This window comes from Biomphalaria glabrata, chromosome 9 (genome assembly GCF_947242115.1).
Source record: "Biomphalaria glabrata chromosome 9, xgBioGlab47.1, whole genome shotgun sequence".
In the NCBI taxonomy this organism is placed as follows: Eukaryota; Metazoa; Mollusca; class Gastropoda; family Planorbidae; genus Biomphalaria; species Biomphalaria glabrata.
Window position 1 is genome coordinate 1,813,770 of NC_074719.1, and position 20,719 is coordinate 1,834,488.

Consider the following 20,719-nt stretch of genomic DNA (forward strand, 5'->3'; position numbering starts at 1 on the left):
GACGATAGGCTGTTTAGCAACACACGAAGTCGATGTCAGAGTTGTGAACACCTTCTCATGGCGTTAAACAATTCTGAACGAGTCCAGCCCAGCGAGCTCACTGCTGCTTCACTTCTCTAGTCACCAAATGTTCAAGCTAATGTTTCCATATTTTAATTTTTATTTTGGCTTCATGTTCAGTGTTTTAAAGTTGTGAGACAGTGGTACTGCAAATGTCAACCATGAAACCGGATTTTCCTTGTTTGTCAATATATATATAGAATGTGGGTTGCGCGATGAGAATTTATCAAAGTGGAGAGCAGCACCAGCTTAACTCTCTCGCCCCTTACCAGCAAAATCCAGTGGCAGAACACCAGCCTAACTCTCTCGCCCCTTACCAGCTAAATCCAGTGGCAGAACACCAGCTTAACTCTCTCGCCCCTTACCAGCTAAATCCAGTGGCAGAACACCAGCCTAACTCTCTCGCCCCTTACCAGCTAAATCCAGTGGCAGAACACCAGCTTAACTCTCTCGCCCCTTACCAGCTAAATCCAGTGGCAGAACACCAGCCTAACTCTCTCGCCCCTTACCAGCTAAATCCAGTGGCGGAACACCAGCCTAACTCTCTCGCCCCTTACCAGCAAAATCCAGTGGCGGAACAGAGTCCAGACAACTGGAGCTGGTTTGGGGTGCAGTGGATGGTTGTCAATAAATAGTAGATTGATCGATTGAAATCTTTATGTCTGTTTATACTTTAAAACGGTATATCCAGGTAGGGGAGGTAGGACTAAGACCTCTACTAATTGGGGGGGGGGGGGGGGGAGAGAGAGAGAGAGAGAGAGTATGCAAAATGTAGAACTAATGGATAAGTCGAATATACATTTTAAACTTGATAAAATTCTAAAAATAAATTCGGATAATTCCACCAGAAGTACCAAGCAAAATAATAACGACATAGTGGAAGAGAAAACAGGGGCGTAGCTAGGAATTTTCCATCATTTTGGGGGCCTGGGGGGGCTTGACCTCTTTGGGGGCCCCTGGTATTTTGCGTAATACTTAATATTTACTGTAAAAACACTCATTTGAGGGCCTCCTTCAAGTGGAAGCCCGGGGGGTGGGGGGGGGGGTTTCGAAATTCTCCCCCCTCCCCCCACCCTAGCTACGCCACTGAGAGAAAATAATTCTAATACAAGCAACATTTCAAACGTTTGGAATAAAAGAACACTCTAAATAGCCGAATACAAACAGAGTTACAAGCCTTGGCCTACCTATCAGTGCAGGGTTGTGTCGACAGAAAAGAAACAGCATATTTTAAAGCCAAAAAAAAAAATGAAACAGTATTTTGTCAAACTACAGAATTCCCATCATAGTAAAACCTACAAAATGGCTGCGGATATTGTCATAACTAAACATGCCGATAAGATTAAAATAGCATATTAAGGTTGAAAGGAAAGACTCATAGAGAATATTGACGTATTGTTAAATAAAAAAAAAAAAGGTTGACAAGAATAACGTTAATACTGACGAGTTATGCAAATTTTTGAAACCTCAAATTCAACCATTAAACAGTCCTAGTAACTATAGCTCGTTTCAAAATGCAGGCAGTGTGCACTTCATTATTAGTTATTATCATTTTTATTATCTATTTTATCCTTACTTTATTATTAATTTCTGGTTTTTCTTTTGATTATTTTGAGTATGCTCTTTCTGTATTGTTATTATTTGGAATGATTGCCCTTTGTTGTACTTCTTCTTAGTGACTGACCAATTAAAAATTAACCGACTTCTGTACTTCCTGTGGCGATTAAGTCTAGCAGAGGCAACCGCACCAGGCCCCGCGCTATAGAGAATCCTTTGTCACTGTCGGCCCATCGTACAAATATTCGTCGCCCGGATATGACACTCGCCAAGTGCCCCATACTAAAGCTGCATAACGCTGCATCTGAAGTCTAGTATGGAGGTTCATTTTTTTCCCCCCTTTCGGGTCACGTGACGACTGTATGGAAGCCAATTAATTTTTTTTTCTACCTATAGGCCTATGTGTGATTCCCCCTCCCCCCTTTTTGTTTTACAGTGTAGAACTCTGCACGCTTATAGGTGGCGCCACGCTGGTACTGACTGTTCGAATGTACTTCAAAGTTGAAGAGGGTCAGGCTAAAATGTGCGTGTTTTAGACCTACCAGCCTGACTCACCGAGAGTCAACTCACACACGCGCGCCTGCATGCAGAGAGTTGGAAGGTAATAAAAGAGTGGTGGAATGCAAAAAAAAAAAACAAAAAAAAAAATCGAAGGGAGGTGCTCCTCCTCCAGGCGTGAAACTGAGAGGATTGAGGGAAACAGTTTTTCAAGTTGTAGCCAAATGGGGCTGAGGGGAAATGAAGCTGAAATCACGTGAAGCCTCTTTTCAAATAAACGTTATTTTGATGCAAGTTTATATAAGAGACACTGCAAATAAATGCAATTATATGCAAACTACCAGAACCATTTTCACATTGTAAATTTTCATCATAGTAATGATGAACACTTTAGTCTTAAATTGAATACACAACCTACATAAATTTCCATCTGATGGGGTGACCAAAAAAAGTCGACATTGTGGTCATTCAAAGGTTCAGACCTCTAGATCTGAGACTAGTTACGTCCAAACATCACGTGACACTGGACAACATCGGCGCGAGAGAGCAGGAGAGATAGGGAGAGAACATTGAAAGCGAGCTCCAGAAAAGTGCACTCAGCCTAGAAATCAGGTCATCGATATTGGGCGATACCAAGACACGAATGCAGCGAAGTGGGAGAGTCCACCTTAAAAAAAAAAAGGGGGGGGGGAGAGAGAGGGGGGGAGCAAGCAGAGTACAAAGGTTAGAATCCAACCGAGGTCAAGGTCAATCAAAATATTCCTCCTAGCTCCGTCCGATTTTACGGGCGTTCAGGCTAGTGAAAAGAAAAAAAGGAAGAATTGGTCGAAGGGGGGAAAAAAAAAGGAGGGGGGTGGAGACGTTCCAGAATCGCTGCCCCAATTGTCCAAATATTTCCGATAGGTCTCCGTCTAAATCTATAGCAAGATGTTCTTTCATGACAAATGAACAAAATATCTAAATAGCGGTGGAAATTCATAATCTTCAGTATTTTCACTGTACCGAACTGAGGTGGGGGGGGGGGGGTAGATTTTACTATATTTAGTCAGAATTTTCACTGTACCCTACTCGGGTGGGGTTGATTAGAATAGAAAGTCAGAATTTTCACTGTACTGTGATGGTGCAGTTAAAATATATAGTCAGTATTGGCTCTGCACTTTAACGGGGTAGTCAGAACATAAAATCAGTATTTTCACTGTACCGAGTACTTTTAATAGGGTAGCCAGAATGGACCACATTCAACAATAGTAAAGAAACAACATTTAGTCACGTGATCATATTGATAAAACAACGAGAGAAAAAAACTGTCACGTGACAGCCACTAAGTATTAAAATTAGATCGTAATTTTTATAGAAGAGATAGAGAACCACGAGGCAAAATGTTATTTGTTTACGGTTGGTGAATGAGGTCCATTTAAATAATAAGTACCAAGCGGGCTAGGAAGTGCTGAGCGGTTAAGCGTTTGGCTTCCGAACCGAGGTCCCGGGTTCGAATCCTAGTGATTTTAATTTTGGGATTTATGGGCGTCGCTGAGCCCACCCAGCTCTAACGTTAGCTGGGGAAGGTAAAGGCGGTTGGCCGTTGTGCCGACCTCGTGAAACCGTCGCTGACCATGGGCCACAGAAACATACGCACAAGGTCTGAAAGGGGAGCTTGACTACCAGGCGCGCTAACATACTACTAAGTACCAACACGCTTATGTGTGTGAGTGTCTCTGTGTTTCATGCACCAACCTTTTTCGTACTTATCTATTTGCATCTATATGGTTATTGTTATAGTAATAACGCTGAGGTAGACATTTTGGAGTCAAACTGAATTTCCATTTGTTTGGACCAATAAAATGATCTCAAACAGTAAGGCCATTATTTGAGGGCTGGGCACTCAGGGTGGGGGTTCTACCCACGCTGCACAACGTCAGCACGGAAAGGTGTTACAGGCCCAGCGAGATCACGTGACCCAAACAGCTCAATTAGAATACTGACAGCTTGGTTTTGTTTGTTTGTTTGTTTGTTTTTTTTTGTTTTTTTTTCACACCGAGGGTATTGACTGCTTCAAACAAGGGCGGTAATCAACGGCAGTTAAGAATGAGGAGGTTCTCAACCTTGAAGTTTCGTCGATCAATTCAAACCTAAAAGAGGAAACTTAAACTGCAGGTACTAATGAAAGTGCAAGTATTTTGATCCACAATCATCTACTGTACCAAGTGACCCCATTCCCTTCTCTTTCTCTCTCTTTTTTTTTTTTAGTCTACTTTTTCGGGCGCATTGAGTTTCACCATTAGTCCAGTCTTATAGACGAATGTGGTCATCCTCTGAGGCGCCTTGAGTTTCACCGTTAGTCCAGTCTTATAGACGAATGTGGTCATCCTCTGAGGCGCCTTGAGTTTCACTATTAGTCCAGTCTTATAGACGAATGTGGTCATCCTCTAAGGCGCATTGAGTTTCATCATTAGTCCAGTCTTATAGACGAATGTGGTCATCCTCTAAGGTGCATTGAGTTTCATCATTAGTCCAGTCTTATAGACGAATGTGGTCATCCTCTGAGGCGCCTTGAGTTTCACTATTAGTCCAGTCTTATAGACGAATGTGGTCATACTCTGAGGCGCCTTTGGTTTTACCATTAGTCCAGTCTTATAGACGAATGTGGTCATCCTCTGAGGCGCCTTGAGTTTCACCATTTGTCCAGTCTTATAGACGAATGTGGTCATCCTCTGAGGCACCTTGAGTTTCACTATTAGTCTAGTCTTATAGACGAATGTGGTCATCCTCTAAGGCGCCTTGAATTTCACCGTTAGTCCAGTCTTATAGACGAATGTGGTCATCCTCTGAGGCGCCTTGAGTTTCACTATTAGTCCAGTCTTATAGACGAATGTGGTCATACTCTGAGGCGCCTTTGGTTTTACCATTAGTCCAGTCTTATAGACGAATGTGGTCATCCTCTGAGGCGCCTTGAGTTTCACCATTTGTCCAGTCTTATAGACGAATGTGGTCATCCTCTGAGGTACCTTGAGTTTCACCATTAGTCCAGTCTTATAGACGAATGTGGTCATACTCTGAGGCGCCTTGGGTTTTACCATTAGTCCTGTCTTATAGACGAATGTGGTCATCCTCTGAGGCGCCTTGAGTTTCACCATTTGTCCAGTCTTATAGACGAATGTGGTCATCATCCGTGGCGCCTTCGAAGGCTTTGACCATTAAAAATTAGGGTTAGAGTGTGGATGTATGCAATAGGGTTACAGAGTAACCTAATTATCCATTTCAGTAACGACAAAATGTCGACCTGTCGGTAAATTTTAATATCGTTATCAATCTAATGTTTAAATTCATCTCTAGATCTTAACTCCTTCTCTCCTAACTGACGATACAGCGTTGATTCCACCAGAATGTGGTAAATAATTACGGAGAGAAAGAGTTAACAGTGCACATTCTCCAGAAACGAGATGTCAGAGCACATCGAATAGTTACAAATCAGATTTCATATCATCTTTACCGAGACTATTTACTAGACTCGTCTTTAAAGATGTCTGTGTTCACCCCCCCCCCCCCTCTTTTGTTTACACTGATCTTGTCCCAGCCTGGACTAGGTGACCTATTTACTCAGTCTTCGGAGCCCCCCCCTCCTCCTCCAAAGCCTGGTTACGCCCATGCAATGTCTTATCTCGAAAGCTAGACTAACGTTTTTTTTTTTCAAACAACCACTGTATCCCTATTTAATGACTAAAGCCATGATCCGGTGTTTGTTTGGCCCGACAGAGCATGACGCGCGCGCGCGCGCCTGGCCGCCGAGTTCTGTTTGTGGTGGTCAAACGCGTAATCAGCATTAACCAACAGCCTGGGTGATTATTACTAATGGCCGGACTTTGGTCATTGGCGTGGTCAGTAATCATTTAAAGTGGTCTTAGTCCTACACAGGAGGTCACAAGGGATTCACTGAAACTGTTGCGTTACCGAAATATCGCAAAAGAATAAAGATCTGTTCCAGTTTTAGGAGATAACACCAGGCATCAACAAGAAATGGAATCTAGACAAGAAAAATCCAATCTATGACTAAACACACGTATGAACGCGCGAGCGAGCGAACGAACGAACCTATCTATCTATCTATCTTTCTCGGTCTGTCTGTCTGTCTATCTATATATATAAATAAATAAAATAAATGAATAAATAAATAGTATTAAGAATTCTATGGCGTAACAGGTCTCTTCGCTTACCTACGAAAACCAATGTCTACCAAGCAGTAGTTCATAGCACACTTGTGTATGGCCCTGAGGCCCGGAGACATCTATCCTGTGTAGGGGATGACCCCGTACCAAAGGTGATTTTTTTTTTTAAGAGCTTAAAGAAGAACCACGTAACAGTGGTCCCCCCCCCACAACCCCCCCCCCCCAAACCCCCTTCCCAACCGAAGATCTGTAAAGATCAAATATAATAGCTCTCACTGGCATGAAAGAAAGTATGTGGCAGCGTCTGAACAAGACAGTCGGACAACTGTTACGACGGTTGCAGAGACATTTTGAGACTCAAAGAAAGACCCTCGCCGAAGACAGGCGCAGACGACGAAACGACAACGTTTTTAAGAAGACAAGGTCTTGGTCTGCTTTAGATGTGGCAATCTATTCAGGTCACAACTTGGTTGGCGACTTGCGTGGTCATGTAAATTACTGGCACTCATCCTTAATTTTTGGAATCGAAAATATATGCCTGTAATTATATGTATATAAAGAGAGAGAGAGAGAGAGAGAGAGAGAGCGTGGGAGGGAGAACAAGAGAGAAAAAGATAGAGACAGAGAGAGAAAGAGAGCGTGGGAGGGAGAGAGATAGAGAGAGAAAGACAGAGAGAGAGAGACAGAGAGAGAGAGAGAGAGAGCAGTAACATACCTCACACTGACCTACATATTGTGTATGTATCTGTTAAGAAAGATATCTGCCGTTCAAGGTATTTTTTCAATGGATAAGTCACCTGGAATCTTTTGGCAACTTCTGTAGTCTTTTCCTTTTGTCTTTACGTCAGATAAAGTAAAAACAAACAAACAAGCAAAACCTATTTAGAGTTTTAAATAAGATCATAGAAGTGTTCCAGTCTATTTATAGCTCAACAGCACGCAATATGTAACACGGCTACGAAATTCATAAGTCGGTCATCTTCTGTGATCTTCATTTTCATTGGCGCATAAGAAGTGAAGCCATTGAAGGTCAACTACGGGATAGTTTAGAAACTTTTTAACTCTTTCTCTCCTAACAGACGCTACCAGCGTTGATTCCATCAGAATGTGGTAAATAATTACGGAGAGAAAGAGTTAAAGCGTGTCCTTCTTTCCACTGGACACGAGGCTTTATTCCCCCCCTCCCCAGATACACATCCCTCAACACAGCACACACATTTAAGGCCCGTTAGGCCCTTCACCTACACACCCCAACACACACACACACAGACTTCTAGGCCTTACACCTACGGGGCGCCCTAATCAACTTTCCCACCAAGTCAGGAGCTGCTTGGGTCAACAATGGTCAGCGCTGGTCAAACAGAAGAGACGAGGGACAGAGCAAACAGGAGACAAGGGCGAGTCAACACCCCGGACATGAAACTATCTTCTGCTAGATGTTTACTTCCGTTCACACAACTCTTGATGACGTGGTAGTCACGTGATGGCGTTCCCATCTCCACGTATCTGATCTTATCTTATCATTAGACGTCATTGTTTAGGCTCCAAATATTTTTTTAAAACAATATTTCACGCAAAATAACAACACACAGTGGCGTAGCTAGGGTGGGGGGGGGGGGAGAGGGGAGAATTTGAAAACCCTCCGGGCACCCACTTGAAAGGGGGGGGGGTCCCCTAATGAGTTTTTAAAATAAATTATTGCATATTATGCAAAATGCAGACCCCACAAAGAGGTCAAGCCCCCGGGGCCCCCAAATGATGGAATATTCCTAGCTATGCCCATGGCAACACATTCAAAGATGTTCATGATGTCAAGCGTTATAGATACTCAGTTAGACCTAACCGGCCTATGAGCATAATATTTAAAACACATTTATCTTGTCAATATAAAAGCCATGGCCAAATTTCATTCATACTACACTATAAGGAACTAATCTAGCTTAACGTCAACTTGCATAAAATATTTCAAGCTATTTAAAATTGGTACCACACACATGCCCATTTAAACAATGCAGTTTCTAAAATCAGCCCACAGGTACCAAGAAACTGATAAGAGAATAAAAATGATATGCAGTGCATCTCTTAAATACACCACAAGCATGCATATCTAATTTAAGTAACAGAGAAATTACATACTTTATATTCTAACTATTCCCCCCCCCCAAATCATAGTACATAAAAAAATAATAAAAGCCATTGTGGGATTTTGTAAATGGAGTCTTCAAGGTTTCCGGTCTGAGTCTTTGGTGAATCCAGTGCACAGAATAAAGAAGTATTGATAAACTATGCACACTTTGTGAAGCGCGGAAGAAAATCGGCGTCCTATTTCTTTCGCTAGTAACACAAAACTATTGGAATCATTTCTTTGGAAACAGCGATCTTTCAATATAGTGTGACCTTAACATTGTTTATTTCGTCAAATTTCAAATCTTCCCCAGTCTTCCTCGATTCAATTTCTAGCGTCCTCCTGTGGGTTCCATTATACCGCCACCGCATTTGTCTACATCTCTTCCCCTTCTTTATTTCTTACTGTAATTTATTGATCAAAGAATGTACGCCCGGATGGTATAAATTTAAAAAAAAAAAAGGTCAAACAAAGAGGAGATTACTGTGATTAACTTGAATACGAAACCCCCCCCCCCCCCCAATTTAAAGCCCAACAAGGGCCCCACTAATACATCAACAAACACAAGCGATACAAACACAAGCCACGACAAACACACACGCCCAACAGCATCGGTGGCAAGCACCACACCACACCACACCACACCACACACAAAAAAAAGCCTCTAACCAAAGTGTTATTCGCTTTGCAATGCGAAGGTCGTGGAGTGCTTTAGCGCGACATCTGCTTCCAATAACTCTAAAAACTTTACCCGCCAAGATCTCTGCGAGTTTGTGTTGGCCTATGTGTGCGCGCGTGTGTGTGTGTGTGCCGAGTGTTTGAGTCAGTGGCCAAGAACAAGAACTCGGTAGGTAAGAAACAAGAGCTAAATAGAAGGTGGCATGAAGGTGTGTGGGGGGGGGGGGAGGGCTGTATGGATGTGGTTGGGGGGGAACTAAAGGTGAGTGGTTTAGTTGTACACAGAGTCTAGTAGCCTACGGCACGATCTCAGAGGAGCAGAAAGTTAGAGGTAAACAGGAAGTACTGAGTCAGTTATGGTAGCACACTATAGCACATTAGACCACTGGCCTAATGGTAGCACACTATAGCACGTTAGACCGCTGGCCTCATGGTAGCACACTATAGCACGTTAGACCACAGGCCTAATGGTAGCACACTATAGCACATTAGACCGCTGACCTAATGGTAGCACACTATAGCACATTAGACCGCTGACCTAATGGTAGCACATTAGACCACTGACCTAATGGTAGCACACTATAGCACAGTAGACCACTGGCCTAATGGTAGCACACTATAGCACATTAGACCACTGAACTATAGGTAGCACACTATAGCACATTAGACCGCTGATCGAGTTTCGAATGAAGCACTTAATCTTGAAGCAGAAACCATTAGACATCTGGGACTCTGGACATTTAGTTGACATTCATACCTAGACCTAACTCACTCTATAGTTGTCTGACTCACTCAGGGCAAGTTTTGGGACTGTGTTTTTGTAATCAATGCCTATTATACCGAATAGGTAATTACTCCGCATTTCTGTCATTACAGCAATAGCAACTGTTAACAATGCAAGCTTGAACAAAATGGAACAAAAATGGGCGCACATTTGATTTCGTACCGAGTCTGTTTAACTAGGCTAAATATTCATGTCAAGGAAATCCCAGAGTTGCGTTGCGTTTACCAGAACCTAGCTGAGCCGAGTATTTATAACAACAGAAAGGGGTGGGGTGGGGGGAGAGGCATTATGGTGGTTAAGTTCTACAACACAATCTGTAACAAGTATTTAATAGTTGGGTTTTTGTTTTTTCTGTGATTCTGGTGAGTCTTGAAGACTATTTCAGGTGGCCTACACAATCTGGTCTGTATCGTTAGGTTGGAGTTTTTTTTTTTGTGTTTTTTTGTGTGTTTTTTTTTGTGTGTTTTTTTGTGTTTTTTTTTTGTGTGTTTTTTTGTTTTTTGTGTTTTTTTTTTGTGTGTGTTTTTGTGTGTGTTTTTTTGTGTGTTTTTTTGTTTTTTGTGTTTTTTTTGGTGTGTTTTTTTGTGTTTTTTTTTGTGTGTTTTTTTTTGTGTGTTTTTTTTGTGTTTTTTTTTGTGTGTGTTTTTTTTGTGTTTTTTTTTGTGTGTTTTTTTGTTTTGTTTTTTTTGTGTGTTTTTTTGTTTTGTGTGTTTTTTTTTGTGTGTGTTTTTTTGTTTTTTGTGTGTTTTTTTTTGTGTGGTTTTTTGTGTTGTTTTTTTGTGTGTTTTTTTGTGTGTGTTTTTTTGTTTTTTGTGTGGTTTTTTTTTTGTTTTTTTTTTTGTTTTTTTGTTGTTTTTTTTGTGTGGTTTTTTTGTGTGTTTTCTTGTTTTTTTGTGTTTTTTTTTTTTTTGTGTTTTGTGTGTGTGTTTTTTTGTGTGTGTTTTTTTTTGTGTTTTTATGTTTTTTGTGTGTTTTTTGTGTTTTTTTTGTGTTTTTTGTGTGTTTTTTTGTGTTTTTTTTTTGTGGTGAACTCAAAAAACAGTGATTGAGATTCTGCTGCTACTCAGCCACAGGTACATTTCTTACCTTATATTATGAAATACAGAAAAAAAAAAGAAGATGATTATGTCCTACGCGAGCCCCTAGGTCAATCTAGCCATGCATGTTAAATCAATGACCTCAACTCTGCCTAGTCACTGGGTCTTCCCGGCTGACTCATTTCAAATCAACTGGTGAAGTTAAAAATGTTAATTACATTGAAAATATGAGCAAGGACTAAAAGACAGCGTGACTAAACTGTGTACAGCAGGCAGCGGCCTTGGAAAAAAAAAGACTGTTGGAGGGCTCTCACAAAGTCCGCAAGAAAAGTTGCTGAAGACAGACGCAGAAGACGAAATGACAAGTACCCCCCCCCCCCAAACGGGGGACAGACAACGGCTTTGTTTGCATGTGATATGGCTAAATATCCAGGTCGCAACTGGGTCTGCGTAGTCATGTGAAAACACCGCACTTATCCTTACTCTTCGGAATCGGCATAGAAGGCCTGCACATTGACATGCAGCGTCACAATCCATGGGCAGTTTAGACCAATAGCTCGTTGCCACGTCGTGCATACAACCACAGGTTGTGACGTTGCAGGTCAGTGTGGAGACTTTCTATTAAAAAAAATTGGTCTCGGTGTACACCCACAAAGTACGTATTGATGACGTACTACACAAAGCAATCAAGACCACGTGATGAAAGCTATGAATGAAATGGGAAGCCATCAATGAAATGTGAAGCCATGAATGAAATGTGAATTTACGAATGAAATGTGAATTTACGAATGAAATGTGACGTAATGACAGAAATGTGGAGTGATGCCTAAAATATTTAGAATATTGAGTCGCTGTATAGGTTATTAGAACTCGTTAAACTGACTTTGTAGGACACATTTCTGGGTTTAGCTTAGGTCAAATATCTGGGTTTAATTTACGTCACACGTATACCCTGACGACATAAATAGCTAAAGAGAAGGAAAAAAAATGGCAAAAACCCAGGAGTTAAAAAAAATAAATTTAGCCCCACTCTTTGTAGTGAATGTGTATGAGAGACAGTGTGTGTGTGTGTGTTCTAGTCAGGCCGAATATAGATCTAAGGGCTAGGTGAGTGAACGGGCAGGTTAAAGTCCAGTACCGATGAAAGAAAGTTTCTAAATATAGCCGATCAGCTCGGGGCATAGAAGTTCGGGTGACTAGGCGTAGGGGGTGGGGATAGGTCTAGATCTTGGTAGAAAATCTTCTTTCGACCTTTAGCAAGGTTGGAAGGGGAAAAAATGAGGTCGAAATTAGACTATGGGATCAAGATATATGCCGTCCTAAACAAAATATGTACGTAAGAATTGTTGGTCTTTTCCTTTACAACTAGTAATCACTAGCCGGATATGACCCGTGGGCCTCAGTTTGGGTATCATCGATCTAGTGGATTGGATCTAAGTCAAACATGGTGAATGTTTCCTTAACACTTTTTTTTTGTATAAATATACTTTGCCACGATAATGAAAGTAGAGTGTGAAAACGGATTTACCCGATTTGTTAAAACGTTTCGTTCTTTAATAGAGTTACATTTTTTTTTATTTGCATGGCCTTCCGGTTGTGGGCGGGGCATTACACATTCACTACGGTCTCCGCCATGATGTAAGGAACATATATGTCAAGTTTTATCAAGATTGGTCAGACGGCTTTGATTTCTATGCGGGACAAACATACATGCATTCTACTTTGCATATTAGATGAGCATTCAGTTCATCTCGGTTTTCCCACTTTAAAAATCATTCTGTTGTGAACGTTACATTTTCAGCAACATGTTTACCTAATGACTTTATAGGGGGAAAAAAAAACTAACTGTTAAACGCGCGTTGACCTCTTCCCGTTGGTTTCATTAAGTTTGAATTTCTTTCACAGATGTCTTCAATCCTAATCAAAATGCGTTCACCTGTTACTTATGGTGTGCTGAAAGAGGAGGGGGTGGGGGGGGCATTTCGATTATTTATCTATCTTAGTCGGTGGAGTATAATAACAGTCTCTTGCGGTTTAACTTCCGGTCACTCAGTGTTGTCAGTGTGAGGTGTGTCTTTGAGTGAAAGTCCCGACATAAGTTACAAAGACTCCAGCATTTTTTTTTTTTGGGGGGGGGGGGGGTCTAAATGAAGAGTTTATTGTTATCAACGCTTTGACTCATGTTTTGACTCATGTTTTTCCTGGCAATGCTTCTCAGCCTCAAAGCGTTGCTCAGGTGGAAACGGTAGTTAGATGAGACGATTGGACCAAGTGGGAAACAACAGAATTTCCGTTAGGGGACCGAGTCCATTGCACTGGCGGGGATGGAAGAAAGCACCAACAAACATGTTACCTGACGCAATCCACACTCCGTTTCTCAAAGGGCCGTTTTATTACGAATACCTGTACGGCTGATATGGTACAGAGGAATATGGGAGAATTTTCCAGGTGTGCTCGGGCTTTGGCCTCACTTCTAACCTAAGCGTTCTGAGATATGAACCATAGGTTCCTATCACGTATTCAAGTCTCAATGGTTGTTTTATCGACCGTGTTCCGGTGTTATTAGAAAGACACATTTCCATAAAGTGGGTTCTCATCAAGTCAGACAGCCGGGGTTATGTGCGTCTCATATTTGTCAGATGGTAATCGTTGCAAGTAGCACGATCGTCCTTTTCTGGATACATTTTAATTATATTTGAGATACACTAATTATAGTAATTAGTGAAAAAAATAAAGCCATCGTATGCTAAGACGTATGCCCAGATATCTTGCTTGCTTGCTTGCTATGCCTTAGTCTGTTGGACCGTTGGGGCACCATGCAGGATTTGTCGACAGTCTTTCTCCATTCCTCTGTCTTTTGCTTTAGTTAGAACCTCTTTCAATGGCAGGCCCGTCCATTCTTTTATGTTGTCTTCCCATCGATTTCTCCGTCTGCCTCTTCTTCTTTTTTTCTGGTACTGTTCCCTGAAGGAAGGTCTTTGCAAGCACCAAATATAGCCATAGATTTTTGGCTTACATCATTTTACGATATCTACAGTGGACTATATATATCTATAGTGGACTATATATATATATATATATATATATATATATATATATCTATAGTGGGCAATATATCTACAGTGGACTATATATATCTATAGTGGGCAATGTATCTATCTATAGTGGGCTATATATCTATAGTGGACCATTTTCACATCTGTGTGTCCAGCTTTGTCCACTTTGTACACATCTGCTTGTTCATCTTTGGCTACTAACACATGTGTGTCCAACTTTAACCACTTACACATATGTGTGTTCAACTTTGATCACTAACACGTCTGTGTGTCCAACTTTGGCCAGCGTTGGCCAGTGGACACCAGACCCCCTGAACCGAGCAGCAGAATGACCATGACCTCGCCTCAGATGCCAAGGTCGAGTTATGTTGACTCTATGAAGTAGCAGTAAAGGAACTGGGACTGCGGATGATTGAAAACCCGACCAGCGAAATAAAACCGGAGCGGAAGTAGGGGCAATAACTCGACGAGCAAAGCGAGCATTCTACGTTTTGATCGTTTCAACTGATTAAGTCTCACCCCACAACACCTAAATCTCTACAAGCAAGGCCATGCTACCAGAACTGTGTTGGAAGAGTTTACCTCTTTCTCTCCGTTATTATTTAACACGTTCTGATGGAATCAACGTTGGTATCGTCAGTCAGGAGAGAAAGAGTTAATGATATCAGAAGTGGAGATTTTTAAAGGGCTTCCCCCCCCCCTCCCCCACACACAACTTTATGTAAAGTAAAGTTCCCCTTTTTCAGACTTTGCGATCTATGGGGCTGATGGCGTTTCTTTGCCCTACGGTTAAGCGAGAAGGGTGTCGCGTGGCCAGCACAACGACCAACCGCCTTTACTTTCCCTAACTTAAGTCAGGCACCCGACAGAGCTGTCATCCTCGTTAACTGGTCGGCAGATGAAACAGGTGAGATTGACATCATCTGTCCCAGTGATTCTAAATCCCAAGTTCTCTTAAAGGGAACTTAAACGACTAACTGTAAGCCAATGTCTCCAGTGTGTGTGTGTGTGTGTGTGTGTGTGTCCAGTGTGTATGTGTGTCTCCGATGTGTCTCCCTCCAGTGTGTGTATGTGTCTCCGATGTGTCTCCCTCCAGTGTGTGTATGTGTCTCCGATGTGTCTCCCTCCAGTGTGTGTATGTGTCTCCGATGTGTCTCCCTCCAGTGTGTGTATGTGTCTCCGATGTGTCTCCCTCCAGTGTGTGTATGTGTCTCCGATGTGTCTCCCTCCAGTGTGTGTATGTGTCTCCGATGTGTCTCCCTCCAGTGTGTGTGTCTCCAGTGTGTGTGTGTGTCTCCGGTGTGTCTCCGTCCAGTGTGTGTATGTGTCTCCGATGTGTCTCCCTCCAGTGTGTCTGTCTCCAGTGTATGTGTCTCCGATGTGTCTCCCTCCAGTGTGTGTATGTGTCTCCGATGTGTCTCCCTCCAGTGTGTGTGTCTCCAGTGTGTGTGTCTCCAGTGTGTGTGTGTCTCTGATGTGTCTCCCACAGTGTGTGTGTGTGTCTCCTATGTGTCTGTCTCCAGTGTGTGTGTCTCCGATGTGTCTGTCTCCAGTGTGTGTATGTGTCTCCGATGTGTCTCCCTCCAGTGTGTGTGTCTCCCTCCAGTGTGTGTGTGTGTCTCCAGTGTGTGTGTGTCTCCGATGTGTCTCCCTCCAGTGTGTGTGTCTCCAGTGTGTGTGTGTCTCCAGTGTGTGTGTGTGTGTCTCCGATGTGTCTCCCTCCAGTGTGTGTGTCTCCAGTGTGTGTGTGTGTGTGTGTGTGTGCGGTCCTATTGTACTTACCGTGAACATATGTTTATCCTGGCTGCTGACACCGTCTATATCCACCTTCCATTTCACATGGGCGTTGGAGTACAGGACCATCAGGAGGGGTGTATGCTGCTCTTGGTAGTCCACGCCTTCGATCGCTGTTTCAAGAGGAAACAAGTAAACATTTTAAACAAAAATACTTTTACCTATAAGTATGTACATCTAATTGCACCTATTATTATGCATCAATCATGGAATTAACTTTAATAGATCTAGGCTTACAATAATGAAAGTGTATAGTTAGAAATATTTTTGATTAATTAGTTTTGCTTAGCCCAACTCGAAATAAATAAATAAAAAATAAAAAAATAAAAAAAAACCATTGAGTTCCATGGTGTAAGGCAGACGTGTTAGTAACCAGTAACCAAAAAAAAAAAAAAAAAAGATTTTATAGAATATTGTTAGTTTAATTTTTTTATATCGAGCGACCTATTTTATATCCGATAGACTTAGCATATCCTCCATCCGGCGAACATGCCCAAGCAAGCGTTAGACTGCATTGTCTGAGGGTTGTAGAGATGCTGGGAGTACCTGATCGCGCAAGGATCTCAGTATTGCACATTTTTTCTTTCCATGTAACTTTCAAGATCCTACGGAGACATCTCAAATGGAATGAGTTCAGTTTTCTCTCTTGCATTGCGTAGGTGGTCCATGATTCACTGCCATACAGCAGTGTACTCATAACGCATGCCTTGTCTAATATATAAAGTATAATGTAAGGAGCATGTATGTATGTCCCGCATAGAAATCAGAACCGTTTGACCAATCTTGATAAAACTTGCCATAAAAGTTCCTTAGACTGTAGTGTATGTTTAATGTCCCTCCCACAACCGGAAGGCATTAAAAATATAAAAATACCTACATTTATCTCTATATTAAATATCAAAATGTCGGCTAAACGGGTAAATCCATTTTCCAACTCTACTTTCATTTTCGTAATAAAAACAAACAAAATATAATTTTAAAGAAACATTCACCATGTTAAACATAAATCTAAATCCAATCCACTAGATCAGTAATACCCAAACTAAGGCAAGCGCCGCTGGTCTTACCCGGCTTGTTTTTTTATATAGATCCAAATTAATATTAATTACGACTAATTGATTCACCAATTAGTAATGGTAATAAACAATTTAACAAAAGAGTATTTCAATGAGTAGCTCCATTTCCCGTCTAGGATGCCGCCCCCCCCCCAGAGGAGAGGCAGGTACATCTTGCGATCTGATGTAAGGATCCCTTTTTTATGGCCGGCAGTTAACGAGGGTGTCATGTGGCCAGCACAGCAACCAAACACCCATACTGTCACAACGTACGCCAGGTATCATTAGAGTTGGTATAGATTCAAAGCTTTACCACGCAACCACTTTGGACCCTTCAGTTCTGGATTTCAGGACACGCCTCTGTTTACCAAATCAGACGGTTGGTTTGTGGTTGTGCTGGCCACACGAGACCCTAGTTAACCGCCGACACCTGCCCCCCCCCCCCCATGGATCGCAAGCGTCTGTAAACTTTCTAATCATTGTCTCTGATATCTACACATCTAGGTCTAGGGTGAGCAGATTCTTTACAGTGCTCAAGCGACTGATACTAGCAGCCCATGGGAATGAAAGCGTGACCTGATCTGACGATAGATGTGCACCAGGGAGATTAAGTGCAAAGAGGGAAGCTCAGAAGTCACGTGACCTAGCGGAATGACAATAGCTGGGACGTGAGGCTGGGGGGGGGGTGGTAGTGCATGCGGCAGATGCAGATCATTATGTTAAAGAGTGTAGATCTACTTGGAATAAAACAACATTCTTGGTCAGAAGCGTGGTGAATAAAATATCTCTGCTTGGGTCTCAAACATACGATTAAGACAGTTATACATTCACACACCCGGCACAATCTAATCACGCTTTGAACGTATTCAGTCTCTGTGTGGTTTTAATACGTGTGTGTGTGTGTGTTCGTATATGTTAGCCTTGACATTGGCTGGTACAAAGCTTCATGGTCTTCTCAGCTTTCTGAATGAATTTGTTTTGAACCTAACAGTCCATCCAGAAAGTGTATCAATTATTAATCCAGTCCTCCGGAGCATATTGCTACGCACACGCGCGCACACACACACACACCGCGTCCTTGAAATCGAGTGGGTGGTCTCGGAGTAAATGTGAAATTCCAAGGTCGCGCTGGAGTTTGCTTGCATTCAACATCAGACTAGCCAGGGGACGTAATCCTGTTAATTTTATTTTAAACATTTCAAGGGAGTGAACTTTAGGATGAGATAACAATGAACGGAGACAGGAAGTAGAAGTCCGTAAGGGGAGGTAATAATTGCACACTGGGACATCTCCACAGCTTGTTTATCCCCCATGAATGAAACTGGCCGATCCAGTGTTAGGGTACTCTCATAGCATTAAAGGCTGGCATACTTTCAAAGTTCATTCGCTACAACCGTTTTATATACATATAATGAACACTGTTAATATGTCAACTGTAAGACCTAACAGGTTTCACCCCAGCACACATTGACCCATTTTTAGCGGCCCCCGAAAGGGGAAAAGACGCTATTAGTATTGTGTGAAATGTCTGTCCGTCCGTCCCGTTCAGATCTCGTAAACTAGAAAAGATATTGAAAATCCGACATCACAATGTTTTAGAACATTCAAATTTCTGATGCAACGGCTACTTTTTTTCTGAAAGCGAAAACTCTAATTTTTAAAATCCGTTATGCAAGCAGTTTTTTTTTTTTTTTAAAGAGAAAAAGCTAATTAGTATGCATTATAAGTTACACCTAATTTAAAACGAATAGTAATCTTGTAAACGTCTATAAGGGGAACTAGCTAGGCTGTGCCGTTATATTCGCAATGCATTCACTTATCCATTGATCTGCTGGACCGTTGGGGCACTACACAAGATCTGTTAACCTTCTTTCTCCATTCTTATATCTCATTTGTCTTTGATATAATTTCATTCGGATGCTCTGGAAATATTGAAGCCTGCCTGGGTGGACCACTTCGGGGGCCGATTTTGAGTTTGTGTTCAAACTGTCTTTTGTAACCTTGTTATTATAAAGCTTATATCAACTCATAATACATGACCATCTGGTAAAAAGTTTGTACACGTTATTTCTCCCACACCCAATCTGGGATCAAGCTGAAATTTTGCAAAAATTATTTCTTTTACCTGACAACACAAGAATCAATAGAAGAATCAAAGCAATTAGTTAAATAACCATTGGTAATTAATTATTTTGTTTCGTATCTTGAACAACGAAAAATAGGACGAGACGACGGAAACAACAGATAATTCTACAATCTTCTATGTTCATAAGCTCTCCATTGGCACAGTGGTTAGCGTGTTTGTTTGAGACGCCTGAGCTCAAATTCAGATCGTTTCCCCCCCCCCTTTTTTTTTTAAATGCTTTTTTTATTGTTAGTCTAGAATCTAGATCTAAATTTAATTGGAATTTAATTTCAAACTGAAACAAATATGCTTAGTACAAGCTTTTTTTTTTTTTTTTAAAGTCAAAACTTACTCTCGGCACAAACAAGTGAAAAAAGCTACATATATGCCAGGTATAAAAAGAAGAAAAAAAAACACATTTTTAACCAAAGGGAAATTATACATCCAGATATAGAAGAGAGATTAGCCATCAACCCAGGGACAACAATTAATTACGACAAATACATCTGCTCCACTGATGCCAACACATTCCATCACAATGCAAGATTGTCGCTTAGATCCAGTGAATACTTCTTAGCCATTTAATTAGGCCTACTTAAAAACCTTGCTGTTTTCGCTTGCTCTACATCTGCATAAGTTTTGTGCACCTTCCTGGCAACTCATCCCAGACATGCCGCTCAAGTGGGAAAAGTGTACTTTAGGAAGCTTAGCCAGGTTTTTAGAGAAATTGATACCAATCGAATTTTGTCTCTTTTTCAATTGTATTTTGTATGTTTTGCTTTATTTTTTTTTTTTTAAATTGGAAGCTAAGTTTGAGAGTTTGAAGTTATTAATTATCTGCTTTTTTTCTTTTCTGAAATTCTTCCTGGGGATCAGGGTGGAAAATAAATGTATAATACTAAACTTTAAAAAAAAAAATTCAGCGATTTTAATGACCATCATTCAAAATATTTCGTTAGTTTTTGTTTTTTAATCAAAGCTTATAAATATAATCACTAAACGTAAAGTGTTCAGCTTAACAAAAAGTAGATCTAATCATATTGGCTTATTATAACATGAATCTGTTAATATGTCAAGCGTCTAAGTTAGTTACATCAAGAGTCTATGCTAATTATATTCAAGAATCTAAGCTAATATTATCAACGGTCTATGCTAAATATATCAAGAGTCTATGCTAATTTTACCAAGAGTCTATGCTAATTATACCAAGAACCTAGGCTAATTATACCAGGAGTCTATGCTAATTTTACCAAGAGTCTATGTCAATTTTACCAAGAGTCTATGTCAATTTTACCAAGAGTCTAATGTTAATTTTACCAAGAGTCTATGTCAATTTTACCAAGAGTCTATGTTCATTTTACTAAGAGTCTATGTTAATTTTACCAAGAGTCTATGTTAATTTTACCAAGAGTCTATGTCAATTTTACCAAGAGTCTATGTTAATTTTACCAAGAGTCTATGTTAATTTTACCAAGAGTCTATGTTAATTTTACCAAGAGTCTATGTCAATTATACCAAGAGTCTATGTTTAACAAATGCATATCAAGAAACAAGATTATACTAAGTGCTACTTATACAATTCCAATCACCACGTATGTCTACCCCAAGTACTAGATGAGGACCCGACAGACAGAAGAGGACGTCACATGTGGAGGCAACCTGGGTGGACTCTGCCTGCCAGCACGTTCACTATGACCTCTGACCTTTCCCTACTGACACCACAACTCAGACCACGTGTGGACGGGTGGGACAAGGGTGTACAGTTTGTAGTGCCATCTGCTGTGTGA

The 20,719-nt window shown here is 41.1% G+C and overlaps 1 protein-coding gene across 1 annotated transcript in view; it reads right to left on the reverse strand.

Annotated features, from left to right (window-relative positions):
• LOC106058042 (transforming growth factor beta receptor type 3-like) overlaps positions 1 to 20,719 on the reverse strand; it is a 161,537-nt gene that overhangs the window by 51,947 nt on the left and 88,871 nt on the right. The window contains exon 4 of the mRNA XM_056040473.1: positions 15,741 to 15,865. Within this exon, the coding sequence (XP_055896448.1) occupies positions 15,741 to 15,865 (125 nt within the window). The remainder of the gene's footprint in view (positions 1 to 15,740; positions 15,866 to 20,719) is intronic.